General features: G+C 41.1%; 1 protein-coding gene across 3 annotated transcripts in view; it reads left to right on the forward strand.

Moving 5' to 3' along the window:
* The window catches only part of TPRKB (TP53RK binding protein), a 25,120-nt gene extending 7,766 nt beyond the window's left edge, over nucleotides 1-17,354 (forward strand). For all 3 annotated transcript variants that reach the window (XM_075599774.1, XM_075599772.1, XM_075599773.1), the window contains exons 3-5: nucleotides 3,567-3,689; nucleotides 9,016-9,192; nucleotides 11,700-17,354. In XM_075599774.1, the coding sequence (XP_075455889.1) occupies nucleotides 3,567-3,689; nucleotides 9,016-9,192; nucleotides 11,700-11,786 (387 nt within the window). In that variant the 3' untranslated portion in view covers nucleotides 11,787-17,354. The remainder of the gene's footprint in view (nucleotides 1-3,566; nucleotides 3,690-9,015; nucleotides 9,193-11,699) is intronic.
* The last annotated feature ends 2,077 nt before the right edge of the window (nucleotides 17,355-19,431 follow it).

Consider the following 19,431-nt stretch of genomic DNA (forward strand, 5'->3'; position numbering starts at 1 on the left):
ATCTGCAAACAAAAGGGCAATAAAAAGCTCATATTGGAGTAAACTGTACTTAACGTTTTCTTATCAGTAAGCTCCTGCATACCTGCTATTTCCCTGAACTTCCCTAGATGGCGCTCACAGGTGACTCCTGCAGGGAGACTGTACTGTACTGTACATTGGATTATTTGCCTGTACTTTTTCCTTTCACCTGCAATCCATTCATATTTTCATTTAAAACATGAACTTTTCCTTTGAAAATACTATTCCACTTCTGACAGATTGAGACAAAATGTGCCCCATGTGTTGCCAGCTTGTGATTTGGGAATTGTCAACAGGATAAGGGTGCACTTAAACTCCTTTCCTGTTGCTATACCAGTTGTTTCTTGTCCCCTGCCACATTTTATCCCTTTTCCTGCTCTTCTTTAACATCCTGTTACTGTTTTCTCCTCGTCCTCCTTGTTGATTTTACCATACAATTCAAATCTCCTTGCAATCTGGTGTTTTCATCTGCTGCCCTCATCATTATAAGGATAGGTAGAGGCACACCAATTGACAAAAAAGAGACAGTATTCAAGTCTTGGTGCAAACTAACCCATCAAAGCTCGAACGTTCCAACTCTGGGCATAAACATAGTAAATCGCACAAAAGATGGCGGCACACAGTTTAAGTTGCAAAAACGATTGCAAAGATTTTACTACATGCTCACAGCAGACAAAATAACATTTCGGGGACACAGCCCCTTCCTCAGATTATTGCCACCTGTGTGATGCTTATACCCTTGTGTACTCCCTTAAATACCCCTGGAGTACTCGCCACCTGTGACCCATCACCAATCTAAAATGTAAAAGTACAGGGCTGATCGGGGGCTGGAGCCATGGCTGTGACGTCACGTTTTTTTAAACTTTAACTATGTGCCTCCATCTTTTGTGCGATTTGCCCTCTTATCATTGTGAGAAATGAGACAACTGCTCTTTCGTTCATGTCATGAAAGGGAGAGCCGCTGGATATATGATCTCCATACCCTTGTCCTGAATGGCCTTAATGAAGGATTCTTATATACATCCTTTTTGTAGATATGATATGGCCACCCTAAAGAGTGTGCAATTAATGCCACCCTCTAGGGTTCCACTGACATTGGCACCTTCTAACTATGCATTAGGATTTATATTCATTGGTCATCCATTTTGTGTTTTTTGGTCAGTTTTTATCATTTATTCTTCCACTAAATATGAGCTCTTTCTACACACAAACATTACCACTGGTACTGTGTTTTGTCCTTCTTGATGCTTTTTGTCTGGTACTGTAACAGTTAACTGAATCGTCAATAATTTGTTACTCCGCCCCCTTCCATTTAGCCAGTGCCTATATAGTGTGGCATCCGCAATGGAGGATGATCTTACCCTCTCTTGAAGAACCCTCTCTTCCTATGCGAAACGCGCGTCGGAGGAAAGCGCCGTGACGTCACGTATCGTGCGACAATGTGCAGACTAATGAGACCAACTGGACAATGGTCGGATAGCCAGGAGCTGCGCTACAGCAATTTCACTACTTCACGAGGGTTCAGGAGCATATCTCGGTCCCGGGGCATACACAGCAGCCCCGGTCATTAGCAGACTGGCACATCTGGCGAACGGGACATGGGAAGCTGCATACAGGTTATTTCTATCGCTCCCGCAGGGACAGCACAGTCGATCTCGGGGACATCTATTCAGCTTCTCCCTCCCCCCCCCCCTTCCCTCCTCTTGTATGTGTGTGTGTGTGTGTGTAGGGGTAGGTTATTGAGGGTGAGATTGTATGGGAGGTCTCACTGTGCTACATATTTTGCCCTAGACTTGCATATCATAGACACATTGATTTCAAGCACCAACTGTGTTACTGCACATGAACAGCTGTCTATGCACTGTGGGCATATTTGACAATATAGGAATTAGAGACATTACTGATACCAGGTAGCCGTCACTTATATGGTTTGGCACCTATTGTATGTGCATATCTTGATTACCAGTGTGGTGTTCATCGGCTTCACTGGTAGCTACCTCTTGTTTTTACTCTTGGCAGTAATTTGATTTGTCCTATGCTATGAGGAATTGGACCTTAGGGACAAGAGAGGAACTAGCATACAGGGCACTATTCCGGTCCCACCTTCCCTTACCCCCAACTCTCCCACTTACCGCTCCACACCTTCCCACTGTGCGTAGGGATATGTGCTTACGGACATTTTATTTAATGGTCCCTTCCCACAGCAGTGGCAATCGCCGCACACCTATCGCATTCGGGTTTACTGCACCCCATAGCCACTTGTGCTAGCGTGACTATTGTTTACAGGCATCCACCATACAGCTCTATAGTGCTAATTTGGGCTCATTTCTACTTGTGCTAGCGTGACTGCAGTATACAGGCATCCTATAAACAGCCGTATAGTGCTGAATATGTTTGATATAGATTTACTGTTCTCATCTGATTGGTCCTCCATTATTTTAACGTATATCCATTACATTTGATCTTAATTGCATCATACTCGCATTGCCACCTGGACCTAGATTTTAGATTATCAGTTTGACAGCTTTAGATAGGGTACTTTTCACTAACAAGCACCGAGTGCACGTTTTATAGGGACTTTTTCCGTTCGGTGTCTCTTTGCCCCGTCCGGACTCTCGTGTGTTCACCCATCAGTGATGTTGCAATCGTGATCGCTCCTGTTTCGTATTAAACCACAAATGTAAAATACGTTTCATATCTCAATGTATCTTTTCTGATAAATATTGAGTAAATATGTTTCTGCGTATAATGGTTTTTATTGCATTGGTGCACAAAAATGTGCAAAACTTTAAAAGCTTTGTGTGTACCTATTGTATCTATATAGCAACCGTGGATGCAGTACAGTACATAGCCCAAAGAAGAACAAACAATGGGGATAAGAAAAGCAATCAAGTGATAACCTAAGGCAAAGGGAGACCCTGCCCTGAAGAGCTTACAATCTAAGAGGAAAGTGGCTCTCCAGGGAGGATAAATATGTTTGTAATGCTGCTTTAAATTAATATTATTTATTTATTTATTTATCAAATATTTTACCAGGAAGAAATACATTGAGAGTTACCTCTCGTTTTCAAGTATGTCCTGGGCACAGAGTTAAGACAAATAATACATGTTTACAAGTACAGTTACATAATGAGCAGGGTATATATACATTATATACAAGACATTGCATGCACAGTTAAAGATAATTTATATTATGGGCGAATGAAACAGTTACAGACCAGATTAAAATGTGAGACAGCCTTAGATTTGAAAGAACTTAGACTGGTGGTGGATGTGAGGGTCTCTGGTAGGTTGTTCCAGTTTTGGGGTGCACGGTAAGAGAAGGAGGTTGGTAATATAAAAGCAATGAAACTGCAATTTTTTCATGTTGCTTTTTTCACATTGACATTCATGAGTGCTTCAGTCCCATTCAGCAACATATACTTGATCTGTAAATAAGTGCAAAGAACTCAGATGTTATCCTTTTCCTGCCATTTTTAAGGGCTAACTTGCACCATCTGATGAGGAACAGAATTTGTTATGTATGTAATGCTTTTTTTGTTCCACAGATCCTAGATCCAGTTCAGATTCTTGTGGCAACGAACAAAGCAATTCATCTACAGATGCTGGGGAAAATGAAGACAAGGAGCCTCAACTCTGAGGTTATATTCAACCTCTCGCCCACCAACAATGTAAGCCTGGCAGTCTAGTAGCTGTTATCCATCAGACTATCGCCCTGGGTAGCACTTTTAGAAGCTGCCTAGAATAACTTGTGATAAACCTATTACTGTGTATCTCAACTTGAGTAATGGCCCTATTTCACTGGTCATAAATAGACTTGGCAAACAACATTTAACATTTACAAAGCCTTTAAACTAATCCGTCTTGTAGTTCATGACCTTCCCCTTATAATACTTTAGTTCTGCAGAATTACCATGATGAATTTGTTTTAGTGCTATAGCATTGGTTTTTGGCAATCTCATAAGATTCACTCAAACACTTTTTTTCGATTCAAAACAAACAAAATATCATCCTGCTCCGGTATCTCAAAATATAGTACACGTACCGCTGGCTGGTGGAACATGACATCTTGCAAAGTAGTTCTCACCACTTCCATGGCTTTCAATTATTTTACTGGCAGACGGGCTTGCAACTCCTTTCTCTACCATGCATCGCAGGCTCCTTTTTTTTTACTAAAATCAGAGGTGTAAGTATTTAATCATTTCGGAACATTTATCCTAAAAACATAAAGATTGGGATTAGGTTTACTGCCATTATCTTCCCTGTTCTGCATACGTCTCTTAATGGTACTCGAACAGGGAAGGCTTGTGCCATTACGTTGGGGCAAACAAGATTGATGATCACACCCCAATTGAGAATCGCCAATGTAAATTAAGAGATGACGTTTTTCAAAAAGCAAACATGATTTTAAAATGAAGAAAAAAAATAAATAAATGTTGCCAGACCCTTTGTGCTCCGGATTGGTTCATGTCACATGATTTATTGTATATTCAATTAATATTAAGATTTAGTCCATTATTTTAAGTTGCATCTTTATTTGGCGCACTCCATTTCTTTTCCTTTTTTTTTATGATTTTAAAATACTTGTTTATTAACCCAGAAGCCATGACAAAGCGCGCATGCGCACAAAACGATCGTCGGCTGGCAGGCACATAGGCAGCACTAGTCTGAGCCTACTGAATCTCTAATGCCTTAATAGCTTATTGTTTGCGATTGTCAAGGTTAATGGTTACAAACACCACATAACACAGTTAGCCTCTGGCTTAGTTTCCATACAACTCCCGTAACCCTAACTGGGATTGACAGACAGGCAGGCAGCATTATTTTGGAGCACACGGAATTGCCAAAACCGGATTATACAAATAAATGCTGCATTTGTCGAGAGGCTAGTGGTTTGGAACTCCAGATAATACAGTTGGCCTCAGGCATATCTTGCATATGATTCCAGCAACTTAAACTTGATCACTTTTGCTTTTATTTGGCCGTTTGTTGCCAGGGTGGGATGTAATTCATACCAATTTCATAATATGGAGCTACAAGGTTACCAAATTATCAATTTACTATGGTTGAATCTATAAGTGTATTTACCCATGCAGCTGATCTCTCAGGACTAAGATAACAAACTGATTAGAAACTTAGCTGGTAAGCTCCTTTACCTCTAAACTACTTAATGAAGCAATCACAACACACCACTATAACTGTAATTGCCACTAAATAGAGAATTACACAATAACTTTAGATGGAGAGGCTTCACTACATGAGAGCATTAAACTGCATGATACTATCTGGGGTATACAATTGCAACCAGACGTATCTAAAGGTTATTACTGAGTGTGGTGTGTGGAAAACTAGTTCAGATTGAGTAATTGGACTCACCCTCTCAATTGCACTTCTATTCTCAAACACTTGTAGGGGGAAAATTGCTGCCATTTCCCTCCACATTTAGAGGAGTTAATGTGCTGTCCTCACTGGGCAACAATACTATGACCACTGAGTTAGTTACCCTGATACTTTGAGGAATATCACTCTATATAAAGAGTGTCAAGTGTTTAGATACACCCTTAACTAGGCAACATCCAAGGTCTTATTGTTTGTCACTTTGTTTGTCATTTTGTACACTTTATTTTAACTTGGATTTCATTCAAAATTATTTTTAATTATAATTTATATACTCATCTTCTGGCACCGGAGTGCTTTCTAAGCTGGGTTCTTTCTCTTTGGCTCTTTATTATTATTATAATTATTATTTATAGGCATCAGCCACCTAGTCCTAAATTATTCCACACATCCTCTGACTTTTGTTGGAGTTGGTGGAACACATCTTTACCTTTTAGGTTGCCAGGTGTCCAGTATTGAACCGGACTGTCCTGTATTTGCATACATGTCCAGTAAAAAATGAGATAATACAGGCATACCCCGCATTAACGTACGCAATGGGACCGGAGCATGTATGTAAAGCGAAAATGTACTTAAAGTGAAGCACTGCCTTTTCCCACTTATCGATGCATGTACTGTACTGCAATCGTCCTATACGTGCATAACTGATGTAAATAAGGCATTTGTAACAGGCTCTATAGTCTCCCCGCTTGCGCACAGCTTCGGTACAGGTAGGGAGCTGGTATTGCTGTTCAGGAAGTGCTGACAGGCGCATGCGCGAGCTGGCGTTTGCCTATTGGGCGATATGTACTTACTCGCGAGTGTACTTAAAGTGAGTGTACTTAAAGCGGGGTATGCCTGTACTGGATATGTATGTGTATTACCTCTCTGGACATAGTGACCTGACCGACTCGAGGGCCTGCGGTATTTCCCAGAGCAGGGAGAGATCAGGGCTGTTGCTATGGGGCTGGGCAGCTTCCTCCATCCAGCTGCTGCTGAGTAATGCAGCCAATCTGGAAAAGGTGTCAGGAGCCTGGGGCTGGGGCCATGGAGAGGAGGAAACTGCATGGAGCAGAGAGACATGCGCGCGTCGGATCTTTCACCATTGTGTCCAGTATTTTTGGAGAAGCCACCTGGCAACCCTACTTGTGAATGCAGACTGTTTTTTGTCTAACTTTGATTGTAATCCGGGATTGACTGTTTTGAAGCACCTTTTGTATGCATGGCAACATGGTTCATGACGTGCTTAAGGCCAGCTCCATTTAACCCATGTATTAACTTTCAGATAGTGAGCTCACTTGTTTAAAAAAAAAATGCTACATTTGGACATAGTGTTAATTAAGGAACAAAAAAAAGAATGTTCTATTTCTAAATGTAATCTACTATATATTTTGGAAAGTTGTTTGTCCGCTGTGCATTTGGACACCTCTTAAAATATCGTAACCATATTTAGAATGGTGGTTCCTGAGATCAAGGAGCAGGTTTTTGTCTATTTAGGAAATTGGATACATTCTATTTTTAATTCTATGAGTTATTACAATTGCTCAAGCAAGTCAGCCACTGGGTGTTGTACATGATAGGCTATGTATCTAGAATGTGACATCATACTGGTGACATCATAATGCACATAGCCCGGTGGCAGATCAGGAAAGTCAGATAGCTATAAAGTTCATACATAAAGCAGACGAAGGAAGAGAGGAAGTCAGTTGACACGAGGAGAAAGTAAGAATGCTGGAGGAGGCTGGTGGAAAGAATTGGGACATCATAAGGTATTAAAGGATAGAGAAGGGGGCAGGGGAGTCTGACTCTATTTTTTTGTTTAGTAAATTGTTATGGCACTCTTCTATGGTACATTATTTTATATCTGTTGGCTGCATTTAGTATACACACTCCTGGGTACCTAAGTGAGCTAATACAGTGAACTGAAAAAGATGCCATACATAAATATATTACAAAATGAGCAACGCCTACCCTAACATTAAAAAAGTAGGTGATTTATTTGTATTATTATTGGTTAGTTGTCAGCATATTTGCATACAAATGTGTGTATGTTGTGCCTTGTATGCATATCTTTATTTGTATAGCGCCTTCCGTGTTCATAGCACTTCACAGCAGTAATACACGTGACGAAAAATTATGAGACATAATGGGAATCTATAAACTCAACAGACTTAAAAGTAAACATTAGGGAAAAGGAGTCCTTGCCTCAAAGAGCTTACAATCTAAGCGGTAGGTAGAGAGAACTTAAACGGCAGAGCAGCAAACAGCACTATTTTTTCACATTTTTGCATCCAAGAAACATTCGTTTACTACAAAATAGATCCGTTGTATAGAGACCCCCGCTACAGCTAGATCCTATGAAATAGTGATGGAAGAACAAATGGCAAACAAAATGAAATGCATAATATTTGAAGAAATGGTCCACTATCAAAAATGCATGGTAGTTGGCAAGAATTAAAAAAATAACTTTTATCCAAAAAGATACATTGACATCCGTAATATTACATCTGTAAACTTATCTAAATTTACTGTTGTGGATAATAACTCAATATTATTAGACTCCACCTTTTTTACTCTCAAAGCACCTTTATACTGTACATAAGTCAGGTGCTCCTGATTGGCTGCATTACCCAGCCACAGCCAATCTGATTGGAAGAAACTGGCCACCCCCTTAGCAGCCTGTCTGCCTTCTCCATGCTGTGCAAGGGGGGTCCCAGGTCACCCTTCTGATCCTCTCACGGAACCTCCGGGTACTACGGAATTCTGGTTGAGAAACATTGCTCTATCTACGACATAATACCCATCACAGCAGCTTAGCACTGAGACAACTCTCCTCTCACAGAAACCTAGCTAGAGTACCCAATCTGTTTAAAAACACCTAATTTACATGGCTTTAGAGCAGCGCCTTTAAACCTCTTCGGTGGGACATCCACACACACCTAGTTTTAGAACCAGCCAATGCATTTGTACACAGATGAATGCTCCTACTATGCACATTTACTATAATGGTTCAATGTGTTAATAACCTGTTTTGGAGAGGCAGTTACCTCTCTCTTACTGAAATAAGGCTTTTCACAAATAGAATTGCAGAGCAATGCAAAACTATTTTCTATACACATACGTTATAGTATATGTATGTATTTCATATTGTATGTTGTGTTCATCACATTAGAAGTGTTATATCAATATAATACTATATTGCTAAGGTCTGTACAAACTGAAAGATTGCAAATTTGAAAAGATTTGAAATAAGGCAAACGTTATGTTCTGTCTATATTAACCCTTATCAAGATATATTTTCATACATGTTATTGATGCTGGACCAAATCATCAGTATTGAAAAAGACCGTCTTAATTTTATGGGAATATAACTTTTTTAGTCTTCATCCTTCTGTGTGGTTTATTTGGATAAATGTGGGGTTTTTTTAATTTATTTTTTAATCACATTATACGGAGAGATTAATATGAATGAACAATTAGATAATAAGCTTTTTGTTAAAGGGATTCCTTTAAATATATATATATATATATATATATATATATATAAAAATATATTTTGTATTCTTTCACTTTTTACTCCGTTGTGTGTAAACAACATCATTTGAATTTGTTTCTGTTTAGATTTCGGAAGCTTTTAAAAAGTTTGGCCTGTCAGACTGCGATTCTGGAGTTCTTATTGTTGTGATGGACGATGGGACGAAAACCTTAAATCTCCAAGAAATAATCTCTCACGTGGAAGGCCAACAAGTTCCTGTGGCAGAACTGTTAGAGCTCACAGACCTCGCAAAAGTGAGAAAGGTACAAAGTCCGTCAGCTCTACACTTACATTTTTGTCTTTGTTTTTATTAATTGCTTCCTTCTGGTTTGTGGCCAGCAGTCTGCCCCTAATCTTATCTCTGCCCTACATAATTCTATTTCTTATGAAACGACAAAGCAAGCCCTGCTGCCTCGAGGCACAAAGTGCCCTTTTAGGGCAGCGGCAGCAAAGGCATCAAAAGAACTTTTGGTTGGTGTGCTGATTCAACCCCTTCAATCCTGGAGTTTGTAAGCCACTGCCAATGAGGAGTTCACATATCATTTCATGTTTAGGTGATTTTTTTTTTTTTTTCCCTATCTAGAAAATACACTTATTGTTTAATGATATTGAGTATGTTAACATATTCATCTCTCTCGATGTATTATTTCTGTAAGAGGGAATACTATGCCATTAAGTAGACCAAACTGGGAAGTTTTTATCTCGCAATACTGGTTTATCTGTGGTGTTAGGAGAATGTTGGAGGGCATTAGAAGATATTTGGGGTAGGAGGCTAGTAGACTAGGGATTTCTGTTCTCCATACAGAATATGTTTTGCATGTCATTTCCCAGAATCCCTTGCTGCAGTGGGAGCATTGTATGCTGGGAGATAATGGGGAAAAGCAGGTTGGCAGATCTGTCTGAGATGTGAATGTGCTCACAAGTGATATAATTCTTAATTTGCTGAGAAAATAAAAATATCACAATCCTTTCATGGAGGTTGTAAATAGCTGTATTACATTTGAGATTTTTGTGGAGATTTTCATGCTATTCTTTTAAATACAATAATAGAGAATTCCCTGGGTATTTTTTGTTACTTGTATGGGAAACAAGGTCTGGCGTTTATTTTGACGTTTATTTTGTTTTTTCTGTTAACTTATTTGTGGACATGAGGCAGCATGAACGTGGCTGCGTCACTAGTGCCTCAATGACTTCCTCATACAACAGAGAAAAGGAAAATGTGTGTTGCTATATGTTATGCTCTATTTGGGGAGGTTGAAAGAGCATTTGAAGTTAAATGTCCCCCTTTTTTATCAGCATGGGTGGGAAGCAGGGGGCCTCTGGAGCTGTACCACGTTAATTCCAGTTCCGGGGACTCCCTACGTACCGGAGAAGCTGCCACCGATACTTCATAGAGGTTTAAATCTCCGAAGTCACTTGGGCCAATAAGAAGCGGTGACTTATGACGTTGGGGCTTCCTATTGGCCAGCGGGAGATTTAAACCTCCAGTGGCACTTTTCCTAGTTAGGCCCGTGTGCCTGTGCGAACGCTCGTGCACGACGCACACTTTTTGTGTATACGGTCCGTGCTGCTGTGAGCGACCGGCTTACTGAAGGTGTGTGTGTGTGTGTGTGTGTGTGTGTGTGTGTGTGTGTGTGTGTGTGTGTGTGTGTGTGTGTGTGTGTGTGTGTGTGTGTGTGTGTGTGTGTGTGTGTGTGTGTGTGTGTGTGTGTGTGTGTGTGTGTGTGTGTGTGTGTGTGTGTGTAAAATGTAAAAAAAAAAACATGCTGTTTGAATAAATTATTTATTAATTTGTGCAACTTTGATAAATATACATACATACACTGAGCAGTAGCGGCGCGAATGTATACTTTTCGGAGTCTTCTCCCCCCCTCCCCCCCAGATCGCCCAGCTCCATGTTCACTACCGTACGCGTGTGCGGCCCTAGCATACAATGGCTGGCTAACCATAGCTAACCAGTGCCGCGCACGCACGGCGGAGGAAGCACGCCCACTATATTACGGGCCTAAGTATTTCAGGAAACCGATTCAGTTCTGCAGACCCCCTATACATGTGTGGGAGGGAGATTGCTAAAAATATATATTTTCTTTATGCAGGGGGTCCTAATCCTTTAAGCATCTTGAGCATTTACACAATCCAAATCTGATTAAGTCCTAGCATGTGCTGGTGCCTTTCCATTCTAGTCTATAGTAGCATGGTATGAACTTTGTTGCACAAGATACTGTTATGCATGCACATCAAGACTTATTTACCAAAAGTCATTACGGTATCTAACCTTTGAGTATTTTATGTATTGATTGGCTTTGAAATTACAATGGCCGTGGCCTGTTTTACGGGGTCTCTTTCGTGCTCTAACGCTATTTCTTCAAAGATTGAGCAGAAATCTAATTAATTGACTAGAATAACTATGTTTCTGCTCAATCACATTGATCTATGAAACATTTTAAGTGTTTAAAAACAATCATTTAATGTGAAGCCAACAGCTGTAAGATCAATGGTGCTGGCACTTTGTTTCAGCTTATACAATGCTGACGTATGCAGATTTATATCTAGAAATTTACGGCACAAAGAAACCGTGCAACAGGTTGCTGGGAATTTAACTTTGACACAGAGGTTAAAGTGACTTTCCCCCCCGTCTTGCAGAATTACTGCTCTTTCTTCAAGACTGCTTTAGAATGTATCTAGCAGCAAAGGGTAGAATAAGAGCGTGATTTGATGCTGTCGAAGCTTTCATACCATCGCCTTTACATTTCTTGGTTTTTATTTACAGGTGTACAAATTTACTGCGCAGGAAGAAAAAATTGGCAACATGTTGGAGGACGTTATCTGCAGAATGGCGACGAAAGATGTTTTGTGAACAGCCCTTTTTGGAGTTTGGCTTCTTTGTCCTGTACAGTGAAATAGGGGGGTTCTAATTAACTGGGGTTCGAGGGGATTATTAGTTGGCCTATCCCTTTCTTCATGAGGTTTAAAGCATCCGTTTGCACTTATGGTGACACATGTATTACTCATTCCTGGAAATTGAACATGCACAATTACAAACGGTATCTTTATGTCACGGCCTATGGTCTACAGGTTTTATATTTCTTCCAAAAATAAAAGTAGCAAAAATGTACTTAAAAATTGATTTTGTTGTATGTTCCTCTACTGCCCTGTAATAACCAACACCACAGTGATTGGTACAGTATGTGTAACATTGTCCCGTGTGTGAAGCTGTAATAGTGAATATGTGCTACGGCTTATATGGCTGCACTACATAGTGCAGCTCAGGTCTGTTTCTAAGTTTAGTTTCTCTGTTTTTTGTGGGAGGATCTACAACACACTGAATAGCTTTGTGATTCGGGCCCTTCCATAAGGCCAGGTCCCGCGTGTGCTGCAGTGCCCGCTGTAGCGGCATTGCGGGGACAAGAGCCGCCCCTCAATGAGGCCGGGCCCACTGCAAGGGGCGACCGCCACGCGGCCAGTTTTTCCTGCAGACACAAATTGTGCTCAATACTAGTGACGGAGCCCTAGGGCACGCCCCTGGCAGTTCAGCCAATGAGGATGAACCTGCCTGGTGATGTCATGGCCACGCCCCCCTCCCTGTCTTTCCCCCTGCAGCTCACTGCAAACCGGAGAACTTGGCTACACGCGCTGGCAGACGTGCATGCAGCGCAGACAGCGGGGCCGCAGCCAAAGGTAACAAAAACCTTCACTATTGGCTTTCAGAAACCTGTGTGTTTTGGTTTTGTTTAGGATATTCTTCATGATATATGTATACTATATGGTTAAATTACGGATTTTAAAGCAGCAGTCCAAGCTGCGTGTTTTTTTTTTTTCTTTCCTCTTCCTTTAATGTGCATCAATAGAATCCACACAATGATCAGTAATTGGCGAAGTTGACGATCGATCCGATCTCCTGTGATCAATCAGCGAAGATTCGGCTCGGCGGTTCACTAAATGGCTGCATTTTTGTTCCTCTTTCGCTGCACTGACAAAGTTCTGTGGGGAAGATCATGTGGCCAGGCAGTCACTCGATACAATTGGTGCACTGCTAGAGAGAAGGCAGGGCTCAAAAAGGGGTGTGCCAGAGCCTGTTTCAGAAGAAGGGGATGTGACATTGTAAATGTTTGCTATAGTAACAAAAAAATGCTTGTTACATTATAATACATAAAAAATTTAATTCAGCGTTGTTGAAAAAAAAATGCTACAACTATTTTCTCACAATACAGAACGGATTTATTTAAAAAAAAAATAACACATTTCTTGGTCTGCAGCTTTAAAGAGACCTGATGTTGCCTTTTTTCATGGTTTCTTTGAAGCTTAAAACATAAAACGTATCCCATGGTCTGGCACTCAAATTGTGATATGAAGGACAAAGGCACTCCTTTCCGTAGTTCAATATAAAAGGATTCCATTTATTAGTAATGAAGTACATTGCATACACACTGTCAACATAACCAGCAACGTTTCTAGGCCTCCAGCCCCTTCGTCAGGCATGCGTGATGGTCAATTCAGCAATGCATTGCCGTGATAACGCAGTGTTGCATGGTGTCATGATGTCGTACGCTGCGGAGGAGAGTCGAGCCTGTAGCCGGCAAAAAGTTGTGTCCAATACTGCTCCCACCTATGGTGAAACACGATTTGAAAGCCTTGAGAAAGCGTTTCTAATTGCGAAACATGCGTGTCGGCATCTGTCACGTGCACGCGCGCCGTCAGTACTCACGTGGTAGCATTATCGAGTTGCAGAGCAAACAGCTGCCAGACGGCTAACGTGTACTCCCTTCAATGTTGGGCAGGAGTCTTTGTGGTGACTCGGTGACGCATGGTGAGGCGACGGCTGCTTGATTTTCCTTGTTATTTTGTTGCATTAGTGTAACCAGCACTCCTAACGGTGGTAGCACATTCATTAATATGTGCATAGGCATACCAACAGCCACACCGTTTCTAGGGGTATATTAGCCACGGTGTTTGCATTTATGAGTGGTATTAGCTCTATGTATTCATGGACTTCATCAGCTAGTACACAGGTGATTTATATGTGAATTTATATGGTACATATGTCACTGATTTACCTACACTGGATCTGTATACCATATGCTCATTGAGCAGTTTACTGCTGCTTTGTGGCAGTATTATAACAGTGTCTCTTTCTCACTCAGTATCCACCATCAAACCTTTTTCTGCATACTAGATAGGTTTCTTTCGATCATACACAGCTTTATAGTGGCATTAGCACTCCTGACAGTGGAAGCACATTCATGAATATGTGCACAGGTATACTGACAACCACACTGCCTATAGGAGTCTGAGCCTCTGCACATTGTGTTCTGTGTTTAACAGCCCACTCCTTTACTATTCAGGAGTTAACCAGTTGCTGTTAGGTGGCTACATGTTGGATTGTAGAGAGAGTCTATACTTTCCATTTATGGATTTATGACTTGCAAAGTGAGCACACACTGGTTTGAAATACTGATCTTTCTGTCTGTACCTAGCATATTATGATCCATTTCACATTTCACCTTCACCATCTGGGACCTGTCTGACACCTGAGACAGGTATTGAACAGCCCCTCACTGATACCAGCGTACACCTAATTAACCACTAATAGGGATTACTGTATACCGGCTCCCTGGGACAGTTTGATCCAAATAACCTCAAATTGTCGCCTTACATAGTTACCCGGAATATCATATATATTCATCATAGGGTATCATATATGTGTGTCATTTGTTGAATTTTAACACCCATTATTTTAATTAGTATAGCATTAAAAAATTATTTTTAATTTTCACATCATACATCAGGGGGTATTGAGTGCTTATAGTGGGTTCTTGCTTCTTTATTACTCACCTGAACACACTTGCAGTAATCAAAAATAATGTAGGTGCCGTACTTAATCCCAATACCCGAACCCACCGTGAAAGTAATATCCCAGCTAAATACATCATTATGCTCTCTACACCTCTTATACAGATAATCTTTCCATAATTAGTGCATAGACAAGTAACATATTTTAACTTCACTCAATATTTATTAGTAGTTCCTGTATCTGGTACCCGCCACCGTTTTTTAAATGCAGCTTTGATAAATATTTTTCATTTGCCACATGACCTGTTCTTTGTTGCTGTGTGCCACACACAACTACTTTGGATATCATTTGTCCCTAAGCACTTTCCCTTATATCTTACTCTCTGAATCTACATAAATAGTGGTGCCCAATATAGCATATTAAATCACTTCCAGAGTTGAGGATATTTCTTATAATTGTAATGCAATTATCTGTACTAATACTCATAAAGCTGCCTGTAATGGGCATTCCCTACAAGGACTCCTCTATATCCAGGGCTATCCATAGGTTGTACTGCAGGAATAATTACTAGGTTCTACACATTTACATAGTCATAGTGACTGGGATAAGTCCCTCTATATACTATAAGTTTATTGTTATGAGTAATCGTCCTGGTAATTTAGAGATCAGAACCGCTTCCGAGGTGAAACGGTAAGACTCTATAACCCCTTAAATATATGCATTAAAGCAGTGATTCCCAAAAGGACGTCCAGGAAGTGTCTTCAAGGGGTTCTCCAACAAAAATGTGTAATGGCGGTTCCAAGGCATTATAATGGGTTCCTAAACCTGTGTTGGGACTGCCCACTTACAGTAGTAAGGCTGCAAACTGCACTTGTGTGGCTGGTATAGCTGTCAAGAGCAGCAAGGGCTTCCAATGTTGCTTCCTTGAATGCTTTCCATCCATAGCAGCAAGGCATTGAGGGCGTGACTTTGGAAGCACCTGCAGTAATTGACAGCTATTCCACCCATGCTGTCTGCACACAATACATGGGATTGATCAATCTGTTTTGTTAGCAATAGTCTGAGTAGGATATGATTGATTTAATTATGGGGTATGCAGTACAAATATGCACTAAAAATAGGATATCTGAGGGAGGGGGGAAGGAGCAATCCGTAAATCAAGGTCTGTTGAGAAAAAAAAAAACATTGAAAAAAGTAAACTGCATACAGTACTCTGTTACATGAAATCCTAATTAGGTGATAATCTATCGGTAACCTCCATAAATTATTGAAAGAGATAACGAAATAGGGAACGGAGCCAGAAACCAATAATAGACACTTGATCAGAGAGGATATTCTAGTCAGATGTAGACAGACTCCAGACGGTGAGACAGTGCCAGGGGTGCAGGAGACATTCAGAGGATCATCGGCAAATCGGACTTTCCACAGTTACATAGTATATTTGTGTCAATACATTCCACTTTTAAATGGCAGTTCTTGTTACACACCAGTGAAGGACCAGGCTTGAGACAATTCTCCCTCCATTGGATGGGTTAGGAGAGCTTTTTGTAGGTACAGTAGTGCTAGGACTAGCAAAAAGAGGGCAAGCTTAAAATGCTGTGGCCAAAGAATTTAACTAAATGACCCTCACATGAAAAGAAAGACGGACAGTATTTAACTATATAATTTGTCACATTGGATGTAGCGCTGGGGCTTTTAATCTTTTCTCGGGGCCTGATCAGCAATCCCCATGTATGTTCACTGGCTGTCATTGCATTCTATATGTTCTGTCTCGTTACTCAGGTCTCTGTGGCAGCGGTTGAAGTATGCGGTTCTGGCTATGCGTTTCAACTATAGGTGGAAGTGGCATTGTAGTTCCGGTTGCGTCATTACGCTAGGGCCCATGCGCCCGCCGTTGCCAGGGCTGATTCGTGGGGACTTCCCTATTTAATGGACAACAGGTTGCCCTGGCTATGCCAGCCTGATGAAGGGGCCAGGGGCCCAGATATGTTGCCCGTTGTGTTGACAGTGTGTAAGCAATGTACTTTAATAATAAATGGAATCCTTTTATATTGAACAGCGGAAGAAGGGAGTTCTTTCGTCCTTCATGTCACAATTGGATTGCCTTCCCATGTGATAGTGTTTGTGTATTTGCTGAACAGAACTGGCAGACGTGTGAGACCAAGGCACCTAGAAAATGAACATCTACACTTTTAAAGATGCAAGTGGTGAGTGCCAGTTCTATTTTATAGTCTTTGAAGCTTGTAGCGTCTCAGAAAATCTAACAAATGGTGTTTATAAAGACTAAACAGGGTTTAAGGAACCTATATAAGGCGTTGATGCTCATTTGAGTGTTTTCTGTTTTTTACTGTAATATATCGAAAGGTTTTTTCTATTCTTAACATGGATATTGTGTTTTACAATTTAAATATAGTAACATAAGGAATGCACCACATTAAATACTACCTGTCCATAATTTGCCATATCGTTTAAGCTCTTTACCCCTCTGAGAAAGTGAGTGTGTGTAAGTATTTGTAGGTTTAATATTAATATTGATTTCCTGCAGCAAAACTTCAAATGCTAAGTCATCTATTTCAATGTTCATCTGCTGTTTTCATAAAAAAAAAAAAAATCTATAAATATTTATTTATTTCACTTTTTCACTGGTATGATTATTTTGTAAAGGGATCAAGCACAGTCATTACAGTGATGAGTGCAGTCACTGAGTCATTTCTCAGACGTGTGCATGTGGTTAGTGTTGCCCACAAAGGGGTTAAGGATAGCAGATCAGATTGGCTTCCACTTGTGTTATTGGTAACTAGTCATATGCTCTTTCAGCAAATGCAATTTACCATCAACATAAGTATGGGTAATCATTTTAGTGTCAACCTAAGATGGTTTTGTTTAGGCATCTATAATTAATTTCTTCCTTGAGCTAAACAAGTATCAGTATGACTCACATCTGGGCACTCACAAGATAGCCAGCTTGAGTAACACACTATTGATGGCTTGTATCCAGCGCTGACCTTTCTGCTGCTGGTCTAGAGCAGGGGTGCTCAAGGTCAGGCTTTCAGGATATCCCAGCTTCAGCACAGGTGGCTCAATCAGAGGCCACCTGTGCTGAAGCAGGAACTGATTGAGCCACCTATGCTTAAACTAGGAATGATTGAGCCTGAAAACCTGACCTGTTGGGGGGGGGGAGGGGCTTGAGGACTGGCATTGAGCAGCCCTGGCCTAGAGGATGCAGGGCCTTCTACAGCATATAGCTATGAAATATGAAGGTATACTACAGAACGGATTTATTTTAAAATAACAGGAATTTTCACTTTTGTTGCTTTAAAGTCCCCCCCTAGTAATTTGTAATAATTTCTAAGATGGCAGGCACACCAGTGGGATGTCCCGCAAAGTCTGCTGGCACCAATATGGAGCATCCCGACATTCCTGTGGCAATATTCGGACACAATGGTCTGCGTATGGATGGTCATTTTCCCTGCCAGTGTGTGTGAATACGGAGCCTACAATACTCTAATCATTGTGTTTATTTACGAATTATATATTATAAATACTGTTCTGTTTTCATTCTCTATTACTGTATGTTATGTAGAGGGACACTGGCAGAGCTAACACGCTCCTCCTGCTACGGCTGAGCGACTAGGAGGGTGAACATAGACGGCCTCCTTGGCACCAGCTGGATAAGGACAATGACCTTCCACAGCCTGAAGAAGGGGTACGGCAACTACAGATGCAGCCACCAGAATGAGATCTCTTGCCTTGGAAAATCTGGGGCAGTCTCCCAATAAACTGCAACATTTCTGTGAGATTTCTGCAGCCAGACTAATGGCCCATCGGATTAACACAGCGGGGGGTCCCTGCAGTCCCATTCAAACTCGATGGGACTGCAGGGACCCCTGCTGTGTTAATCCGATGGGCTATTAGTCTGGCAGCAGAATCTCACAGAAATGTTGAGGCATTTACTGCGAGATGCCTTAGTTTTTATCCAGGCAAATGATCGGCTAGTGGTGACTGAATCTGTATGAGGGGCCGGATAGGGACTGGTGGATACTATACACTGATTCCTTGAGTATAGTTCTGTGTGTTGTACTAAGTGCTGAATGTTATACAAGCTTTGCACTGGGTCAAGTTCAGTAATGTCAGACCAGCAGTCCCTTAGAGAAAAAAGGGTGTTTGTATTAAGCTGCATATGGTTGGTTAGTGAAAATAAATATGAGTTAATTGGAGAGTAACTACAGGTTCTGCATAGTACATGTATCAAATGCAGAGAGCTGATTGGGTTACTGCTTTATTCAATAGTATGTACACAAATGATGGTGTGAATTAAATGACTTTTTTTCTTTTAAACTGCAGCCAGAATGCCGTATCTTAGTCCTCCATCGTGAGGAGGCGAAGGAGGTCTCATCCACCTCCCACGTGAAGCCTGATCCTCCACTCCTGCCTCCCCCTCTCTGGAATTCCCTAGCACTTACCATCAGACTCTCCCCCAGCTTTCACATGTTTAAAAACTCCCATAAAACTCACCTTTTCAAGGAAGCCTAGTCGCCATACCTCTATCATCCAACTCCCCTCCCAATCCAACCCCATTAGGATCAGCTGTGTGGCTGGACCAATCTCCACCCTATGTAACATCCCCCTCCCCCCTCCCTCCCGTTATCCCCCTCCCTCCCCTTCCCCCCCCCCTTCAAAAAAAAACCTTAATGGCTTTAGCTGTCAGACT

Source organism: Ascaphus truei, chromosome 5 (assembly GCF_040206685.1).
Source record: "Ascaphus truei isolate aAscTru1 chromosome 5, aAscTru1.hap1, whole genome shotgun sequence".
NCBI lineage: Eukaryota > Metazoa > Chordata > Amphibia > Anura > Ascaphidae > Ascaphus > Ascaphus truei.